Below are 9,823 nucleotides of genomic sequence, written 5' to 3' on the forward strand. Positions count from 1 at the left end.
GTCCATATGATCATTTTTAGGTTCTGACCCCTTCCCTCAGCCCCTTCCACCTTTAGAAAATGGAGACCTACCTGACTGCAGTTGAGAGACTCTGATACCAGTCATTAATATCTTGGTCGCTGGACATCAACAACAGTGTCTTGTGTGGAAAGGAAAGCTGAAAGGCAAGCAGAATTTGGTGCCACTCTGTGGCGTTCCTTGCCAAGGCAGCAACTCTGATAACAGGAGAGCCATCTCCACTGAGCTCAGCTCAGTCCTGCATGATCATTTCCACTATTTTCTTTCCCAGACAGAAAAATTTAGTATTGGTATTAGAAGAACCCAGAGGCTGGACAGCAGAGCAAGTGCCAATCTTGTCCATTCCTTCCAGCCACAGATGACAGCTCACTTCAACTTAATAGAGGGGTTGGAAGTGCACAATTACAGTTCTCAGCAGCTCCTCATCCCGTTTTCTCCTGTATTCCAAGCTGCCCCTAGGGGTCTTTCCACTACCACCATCTACAGATCACAGCTTGCCCAAAGAGTCTTCCTTGTCATAACTCACAAGAAATGAGCTAACACAGCCCCCAGATGCTGCAGCCTAGGAAGACCAGAACTTGAAACCTCTACCTAAGGCATCAGTCCCAAAGACCCTGCAACCCTCAGAGAGTTAGATGCGCAAGCAATGTCTTCTATGATAATACCCACACCTTTTCACGTTCTCTGTTTCTCAGGGTTTTCTATAAGCTCAGTCCACCATCAATGTAATTCGATGTATTCATTGTCACACGACTGTGGGGCTGTCCCCCCAAACATGGCTCTCATGAGAGCGTGTCAGAGTCTTATCAGACCCTCCTCACCTGAGCTAAGTGAAGCAACCAGCAACCTGTATCCCAGAGTTCTCAAGAGGGCCTACCCCATGAAGGAAAAAAGGGCAACCCTTCTCTTCCTGAGTGATGTAGGCCCAACTCAGCGTAAGTTATTGCATTTACCGTTTTCACCACTCTCACCATCTCAGTCCTGCTGCTGCTGAGATAGCTAGAGACCTGCTTCACAAGTCTGACTCCACTGATGCTTCTCCCAGGCAGAAGTGGGAAGACTTACACTGAGGAGCCCTCCCTGGCTCTGTGTGTGGCCGAACACTTTATCCACTATGCACTGGTGAAGTGGGTAGACAGCCTGGCATGCCAATTTGCTCGAGTTCAGTGGGTGCAGTGGGTGGCAGGGCTTTGTTGCAATAAAGATATCAGAGAAAAGGAAGAACATCCTGCGCTTCAGTTTTTCTCCCTTCGAAGGCACCACCAAAAGCCAGCCTTCCCGAATATACCAGCGCCCTAGGCATGCAAGGGAAATAAAGACAGTTGTCAGCTCATCACTGGGGAAAAAAAAAAAAAAAAAAAAGGATGTAACAAGACAAATGGGAATATAGTAAGCTACCCTCATAGGTTACCAGGTTCTACATCAATTCCAGCCATGAGAAGACACTGAGTATCATCAACTGAGGCCAGCTCACCAGCCCAAAACTCAGAGTATATGAGGAGCAGACTCAAGTTGTTATAAATCTACTATATTAAGAGGATATTATGATATGCAAGTTTGTTTAAAGAGACCAGAACAAAAACATGGTTTGAAAATAGTATGCATGCCTTTAAATTAACATAAGCCTTCAGAAAACATACCATGAATTATCTTCACTTGTGTTGCCCAATTGTTTGTCACTAGCGGTGAAACAGAAGTTGTCCTAAGTTTTGAACATTATTTTCCCCTTGTTTGTTTGCTTGTGCATGCCAGTTTAAAACAGGTCTTCGAAGTATATATGGACCTCTAATAATTAACAGATTACAAAATGCAGATTACTGTTCTAGTGAGAAGACAGCAAAGGGAGCACAAACCAACATATTAAAAGGATGGTCTGAATAGGCAACTTTATCAACCTTCTCTTACAGGAGAGCATCCAGTGTCATCTACCCATGAAATTAATTGCAATAAAGCAAAAGACACAGAAATCATCAGGAAAAAAAAATCAAAACAATTTGATAAACCTAGCTGTAATCAGCAATAAAAAAGTGCCAACTACACAAAATGGAATAATATAAGCAGTGCCTCTAACTAGAAGGATTATTGTACAAGTAAGCCATCAACTGATGGGAATTATGAGGACACCTGCCAATAAAATTATTTATAAAAATCTAAAGCCATAATAAGGTATTGCCACCTGGTCTGGGAAACACCAGCCAGATAATTTCAGCCACTGTTTTTCATGCTTTAGCTGCTGGCTGAGCTAGTAAGTACCTTTTAGAAAACAACACAATTCTGTTTTAATTATGGATCGTGTCTTACTTAGTACGCTACAGTCACAAAACACAGAGGAAAGGGAATTCTTGCTTAGCTTAATCCACAGGAACCAGTCCTCTTATCTGAGTAAGAAACTGGAGAAAGTGAAGAATGAGGTGCAGAAATCAGTCCAAGTTTAAAAAACAAATGGAAGGAAGGTGTCAGCAGCATGGGGCTGGATTGGGAACTGTTTCTCTCAGCTAAGCTCTGATCAGACTCCATGGCATATAGTCTGAGCTGGACTGTATTGTAAGTCTGAGGATATAGATCCATATTCAGGATTCCCAGAGGCACGTGATTTAGGAAATTCTTGTGGAAGAAGGGCAAGGAAATATCCCTAGTAGAGCTAGGGATGACAGAACAGTGTATTCTGTTAAGGAGGCAGTTCTGGCTAAGATGGTATTTGCCCTATATATGTAAGGCAGCAAGGAAAGCAGGGTCTCTTTTCATTGGGAGCACTCAGAGACACTGCCAAATGTAAGATACTCAATTCCAAAGCTACCCCTTTTCTCTGAATCTATAGCATTATGTTTTCTCACCTCTTCCCTCCTAGTAAGAGCATGCGATCTTAACACTTCTGCAAAAGCTAGCTTGTTTCTGGCAAGCTGACCCAAAACTGTCAAGCCCCATCTGCCTCTGACTTTTCTGCTTCTCACATCCAATAGTACCTATTTTACTCCAGCTAATGGAAAACACAACCATCACAATTCTCTGTCCTAGATGATGGAAAGGTGTCTATAGACTCTCAACAGTTGTCCAACTACATGTCTCAGAATATTCGGAGACAAAAAGAAAAGTGGAGCAAACACTTTCAAATGATGGCCACCTCTGGTCTCACTGTACTGATTTGGGTTGTTTTGGGGTTTTTTTGTTGTGGGGTTATCTTATTAGTTCTGTCATTCAGGATAACTGATTTACCTTTTTACTTAGGCACTACTTCAATGTACCCAGGCACACCCACGCATTCTCTTGTTCAGAATAAGCAGAGCACACCTATGTTAGCTCCCTTTCAGCCAGCATCACCAAAAAGATTCTAAGAAGAATGGGAAAGAGAATCATAAATTAATCTGTCCATTGACTGATCATCTTCAAGAATCATAACCTCTGAAAAGTAACCTCTTTTCCTATGTGTGCTAGTTTGGATGGGATAGAGTTAGTTTTCTTCATAGTAGCTGGTATGAGGCTATGTTTTGGATTTGTGCTGAAAACACTGTTGATAATACTACAGAGGTGTTTTCATTACTGCTGAGCAGTGCTTACATGGAGTCAAGGCGTTTTCTGCTTCTCACACCACCCCAACAGTAAGTAGGCTGGGCGTGCACCACAATGTGGGGGGGGACACAGCTGGGACAGCTGACCCCACCTCACCAAAGGGATATTCCATACCATATGATGTCATGCCCAGCGTATAAAGCTGGGGGAAGAAGAAGGAAGGGGGCATGTTCAGAGTGATGGCGTTTGTCTTCCCAAGTAACTGCTACATGTGATGGAGCCCTGCCTTCCTGGAGATGGCTGAACACCTGCCTGCTGACAGGAAGTAGTGAATGAATTCTTTGTTTTGCTTTGCTTGTGTTTGCTTTACCTGTTAAACAGTTTTTATCTCAACCCACAAGTTTTCTTAGTTTTACTCTTTCAATTCCCTCCCTCATCCCACTGGGCAATGTTTGGGTTTTTTTTGCACAAAAAATACACATCCATGAATTACAACCACATTCACAAGTACTCAGAGGTGTGCCTTAGAGACCTTTACACACAGTGACTTCAACACTCCTCTCCAGCTGCAGCACTGTTTCTAGGTGACCTCTGCAGTAGCAGTTTGGTGAGGGCACAGGTGAAGCCTCAAGTGACCACTTCATAATTGCCCAGACTGGACACCTTTCTCACAATATTCCATACACGGCCTGCAGTGTGCTCTGGGCATGGAGAGTACCCAGTCACATAAAAAACCCTGTTATCCAATTAGGTGATCTTACGTGCTAGTGACTGTGACTTTATAAATCTCAGCTATCAACACAAATATTCTGATTTCTGGTACAGTTTAACCCTGCTGATAAAACAAGATGCTCACACCCTTCATGCGAAGAAAAAGCCCATGAAGCTTGTACCATAAGGTAAAAAACACCAGAGTCCTTGGGTCCTTGACACTCAGAAATCTATGGTTCCTGCAATGGAGCAGGGATAACACCACTACGTACACTCTTCCAAAATTATTTCATGTCCCCCTTTGATTCTCACCCAGGACTTATACTCCTGATCTCCTTAGGTTTCTGTTACTAACTTTCTAACTAAGTCATCAGCTTGTCCTATCTGAATGTCAGGCAACTAAGCTGCTACTTATCCTTACTCAAAAATTCTTAATTAAAAAAAAAAAAAAAAGTGCTTGAATTACTAGTTATATTCCTTAACCACCTATTTCTGGAATTTGGGCAGAAGGAAAAACTGGTTAATATGAGTTGAGTCAGATATGAAGGCAGTTATCTCAGCTTGGCAGAAGAAATACAGAGCTGTCAGTAAGACCCACCTGGAGTCAAAACGTGGGTCTTCTGTCCTTTGAGCAGTTTCTGAACTCGAAGTAGCTGCAATGAGTTCTCTCTCTTACGAATGATGTCTTGGACCCACCGAGATACCTCAGAAACAGATTTCACAGCCTCTGAAATTATAGCAGCATATTCTGAGGTTATCGCAAATGAGTACATATTACACCTTATCTATCTTAATGTGAAAAGATAAGAAGAAATTAAGAAGCAAATGTTTTAAACCAAGTATCAACAACAGATTTATTCAGTAATTTCATCACGAGATTGGACTAGATGACCTCCAGAGGCTTCTCTCCAACCAACACTTCTGTGGTTCTACAAAACACTTATTTGCCAATGAAACATTAGACAGAGGAATAATTTCCTGGATTTGGAAGCAAAAACAGGAAAAATGCCCACAAGTGGTGTTAACTGCTAGTAAATATCACATGAAGGACTTGAATTATCCTGGAAAATTAAGGTATGTGACCAATAGAGTCATAGAATGGATTGGGTTGGAAGGACCCTTTAAAGATCACCTGTCCCATCTCTCCTGCCATGGGCAGAAATATTCACTAGGTCAGGTTGCACAAAGCCCTGTCCAACTTAAACACTTACAGTGATGGGGCATTGAGAAGTTCCCTGGGCAACCTGTTCCAGTGTCTCACCACCCTCATTGTAAAAAAACAGAGCTGCCATTTCTCCAACATAACCCCTAGGCCACTTTCCCAGATAGCTACTCTACATTTTTATTCCCAGTGTGTTCTCGGGGACACCTTGATCAAGATGGAGAAGGGAAATAGTAATCCTCTAGAACCCCAGAGATAGGAAGAAGATTATTCCTATGGAAGCAGATAGAAGACGAGAATCCAAATGTACTTAGCCAGGAGAATAACACTGATCAAAGTGTCAGCATCTACATGTGGAATCATACTTGCAAGTTTCTGGTAGTCAGTGCTGCCTGGGCTGCTGTTCTCCAGCAGGTCTCTGAGGAAATGCTTGTACCTAAGATAGAGCACGTTTATTTCACAAAAAAAATACGATACAGTATCTCTTGTTAGAGACAGAATGATGAACAATACTCCACACAAGGAGATGGAGTACACACCTCTAAACCTAACCAAGCAGCTCTTGGTCACAATTCTTTGATCACATTAATTTTTTCTTCAAAATTAGCAACTAAATTAACCCAAGTATTTTATATATTTGCAAGCCTTTGGCATTTCACAGGGATCTGATAAAAGCAACCTCACATATTACTGAGGTTCATGAGACTCTTTTAGCATTCACATAAAAATGACTTCAATAAAAGACAAATTTCTCTCTGAACTATTTTTTTTAATGTCTGAATAGTAGCATTCATAACATACAATTCCTGCCCGCACAAGAAAATAAAGGCATTTCTATAAGAACTAGAAGCTGCCTTTTTCTTTTTTCCTCTCCAGTCTATACCAGCAAGGATCAAGTCTCCGCAAATGCTTTCTCCCAATAAAGTCGAACTATTTTCAGCCTGAAATAACAGAAGAAATATCACATTAAATAGATTAATGAACTGGCAGAAGTCATATGACCTGCAGTATATATAACAGAGTTTTGAAGAAACTTGAACATGAAAGAGCTGGTTAATGAAAGAATTAGACCTTCTGGATCTGTCTAGGCTCAGATAACTGCAGTAGGCACCACATCTGAGGAAAGCATATGGCCCTGATAAACTCCCCCACATTCATTGATCTCATCTCTCTCCAAAAGCAACCATCTATGTGAGAGTCATAATGCTCCACATCAGCAACATGGACAAAAGTGGAGCAAGACCATCTCTGGCAGAGAGCACCACTTCTGCAGCACTTCAGACAGCTTGCTTTTGTTTGTGGCCTAGATTCAGTAGCTCACCAAGATGACAGAAAGCCTCCACTTCATTTCTACCGAAGAGCTAGATAAAGAGCTTAGGAGCCAGGGCTAAACAAGCCTACCTCTCTTCATCATCTCCCATCCATGTACACTGATTCTACTTCACAGGCACATCTTCAGGTCTGTTTCATTGCTGTCTAAATGCTCAAAGTTATAGACACATTAAACAACTCTATCTCCCATAGCAACCAAGACACAGTTATGTTCCTTTTTCCCTCTTGTACCACCACCTTGAAGACTCAGAATTGCTTACTTACTGGTGAAACCTCTGCAGGGGCAAAGGAAGCAGATCCTCTAGCTTCCTCCCTTGAAATTGAGGTCGAGTCTCCTGGAGTTTCTTAAACCGTCGGAATGACTTATTTTTCCTCAATTGCTCCTGAAAAGTCATATAGCTTTGAGACCATAGAAAGAAGTATATGCTCTAGTCTGCACCAGAGCCTGGAACTCTTAAAACTCAGAGTTTAGGACTCCAGTCCTCCATCAACAACTTATTTTGTGGCCATGGGCAAGCAATTTCCTTTCTCCTGACTACCATTTCCCAGTGGGTAATGGAAGTGATATCCTCTCTTCATTCATGCACAGCAGTATAAAGCTAGTAAACTCAGCAAGTGGAAATAAAGAAAAAAAAAAAGGAAGGTTGACTCAGACAGGAAAACAAGAAGTCCAACTGTGGCTTTTTGACACTCAATTCAAGACAAAGAAATGCAGGCCCACATTCCCATCACCTCAAGGCAAGTATCCAAAATGGCTCTTTCTCTTGGGAAATCAAAAGTGTGAAAATATGCTTGTAAACAGAACAAAAGGGAAACATCCCAGTATATCCTGCAGCTGGGAATAAGCATGGACAAAAACTGGAAGACAGGTGGTTTAAATCCCAGATATAGTTGTCAGAACATTGAAATAAAAATATATCCTTCTGAAACTTCTTAGAATAAAGTTAGTATTTGGAGAGATAAGTAGGGAGGAAACCATTCTTCTTCCACCATAGAAAAAAAAAAATGGGAAAGAAAAGGAAATCCCACTGTTAGGATACAGTTAGCAATAGTGGGAAAGACTAGGAGACTTGATAATTCTCCAGAAAAATATTACTGTCCCCTAGTGTTCCCACTGCAAACTCTACAGGCTTGCCAGCCAAGGAGGAGTGGGAGTAAATACAGAATTCTGTTTGAGAAAGCTATGCTAAGCATATGCACATACATACACAGACACCTGAAACAAGCTTCAAAAATGAGAAGCTCTTAATAAGTAGAGAAGTTTTCACCATTCTATTATGGGAGAAAGACTGAGAAAATAGCAACAGCCCAGAAAAAGGAAGAAAACTGCCAGAAAGAGAAGAAGAAGGGAAGGATGCAGTTATTTCACAGAATGAAGAAAGAGAGGGAAGAACAAACATGAAAAGTAAAGGAGATACTTACCTTCAAGGTTTTATTTGCCTGCTCCAAATTCTCAGCATAGTGGCCGTAAAGCTCCAGATTCTGACAGAAATTTTCCAATCCTGGTCCCAAATTCCCTTTCTCCAGGTGAAGCAACAGAACACTGTAAAAGGAGCAAAGATAGCTCGGGAGGGGTGCATCACTGATGGCATTTTCACAGCTCCGTCTGCTGACCTTCCTTTGTCAGTCTCCACCTCACATCCAGGTTATGTGCCAAATATGTGCCTGATGGTCACAGAGCAAGCTAAAGAAAACACCCTTTAAAAATACCGCAGAGTGGACTTACTGAGTTTAAAACACTATCCAGAGAGCAACTGGGCATCCAGACATGTGGATACAGGTCACCAGTTTCCTGTATACACCTGCATGTGCCAACAAGGCTAGCAGCGCTAGAAGTGAATACCTGTTTTACAAGGTGTTAGCTTTATTTCCTGAAATCTTACCTTCTCATCAATGTAGGGCCCTCCCCATATAATTTCAGGAATCACATCAGTGTGTTCACTTACTGGCTGGCCGAATATATGGATTCCAGGGGTCCAAATATGGTTTCCAACACAGCAGGTTTCAATGTTCCTTTGGCCTTTAAAATTGTCACAAAGAACTAAGTACGAAAAAAGAGAGAATTTCAAACAGGTAGAATTCACAGGTCACTCATGGGTTATTCATGGTGCACAGCAGAAGCAAGAAGTTGCACACTCTTTAGCTCAAAGGGATATCAAATATTGTGAACACCTACCCAAGATCACCAGATGTAAGCATTCTTGATACCTTTGACTGTAACTGTAAGCACGTGCAATAGCACTACAGCACTGATACAGAGTCTGCTTCAGTATTCCTAGACACATCTGATATTCACCACCTTGTTCATAATCTGTCTTGGTCTTGTCTGTGCCCCTACATTTCATCAGGCATCTTAAGGTGAGTCTCCTACACAATCAAAACTCCAAGAGTGTACAGACCAAAGGCAAGGGGCCAAAATCACTAGCTATTGGATATTACAGAGGAGGTAAAAGAAAAACAACAAAAAAAACCTTTCAGCCCCAGCAGTTGTCCCATGCAGTAGAGATGTATCATAGTCTTGCTCTTGACCCCTCCTCATGACAACAAAAATAAGTACGTGTCACCTGAAGGTACCCACATATCAGAAGGGGCTGAAATACTCACTGTGACCACCAAATCCAGCTGCTCAAAGTATTTATGTTCAGTTTCCAGCAGGTCTTTGGCTGTCCGGCTGCGCTTTCTCTCCCAGCGAGCCCTCTGCTCTTCCACAGTGTTTACTCCAGCCATGAAAAGCAGGGACGAGTCACTCATGGCAGCCTCAGGGCTGATACACAGAAAGGCAACTGATCCTGAAGAGCCAAGAGAGATGGACACACACAAAAGAATAACCTATACCGCAGGGCAGGATTCTGAGCTACAAACTCTACTATGAAAGAAGGGAAGTCAATTGCCAGCAACCGTTATTAACAGTTTCCTTCTGCAACCTTTCTGGTTTCTACCTGTGGGTAGAAGAGCTTTACATCAACCAGAGGAACCATGTTAGAAAGATCAGGCGGTGAAAGCAAGAGCAGTACATTATGATACATCTGTAAGCAAATTTCAGGTGCACAATCCCACTCACTGCTTCCTGTGCTTTACCCCATTCTTCATGCA

At 42.1% G+C, this 9,823-nt stretch overlaps 1 protein-coding gene across 1 annotated transcript; it reads right to left on the reverse strand.

The window, feature by feature from the left end:
- Window positions 1-67: 67 nt before the first annotated feature.
- ARHGEF39 (Rho guanine nucleotide exchange factor (GEF) 39) lies at window positions 68-9,512 on the reverse strand. The gene is made up of 8 exons (XM_010075795.1): window positions 9,335-9,512; window positions 8,677-8,771; window positions 8,153-8,273; window positions 6,995-7,113; window positions 5,764-5,834; window positions 4,835-4,963; window positions 1,084-1,313; window positions 68-157 (listed from the first exon to the last, which is right to left on the reverse strand). Exons 1-8 carry the CDS (start codon window positions 9,479-9,481, stop codon window positions 68-70), a joined length of 1,002 nt encoding a protein of 333 aa, XP_010074097.1. The 5' UTR covers window positions 9,482-9,512.
- Between the last annotated feature and the right edge of the window lie 311 nt (window positions 9,513-9,823).

This window comes from Pterocles gutturalis, unplaced genomic scaffold (assembly GCF_000699245.1).
Source record: "Pterocles gutturalis isolate BGI_N339 unplaced genomic scaffold, ASM69924v1 scaffold51732, whole genome shotgun sequence".
NCBI lineage: Eukaryota > Metazoa > Chordata > Aves > Pterocliformes > Pteroclidae > Pterocles > Pterocles gutturalis.

Coding starts and splice junctions, on each gene's coding strand:
- ARHGEF39 (XM_010075795.1), bottom strand. CDS start 9,481: ATGAGTGACTCGTCCCTGCTTTTCATGGCTGGAGTAAACACTGTGGAA. Junction 1,314..4,834: donor GACCCACGTTTTGACTCCAG/GTGGGTCTTACT, acceptor TTGCATGCCTAG/GGCGCTGGTATATTCGGGAA. Junction 158..1,083: donor GCCAGGGAGGGCTCCTCAGT/GTAAGTCTTCCC, acceptor CTTGCCTTTCAG/CTTTCCTTTCCACACAAGAC.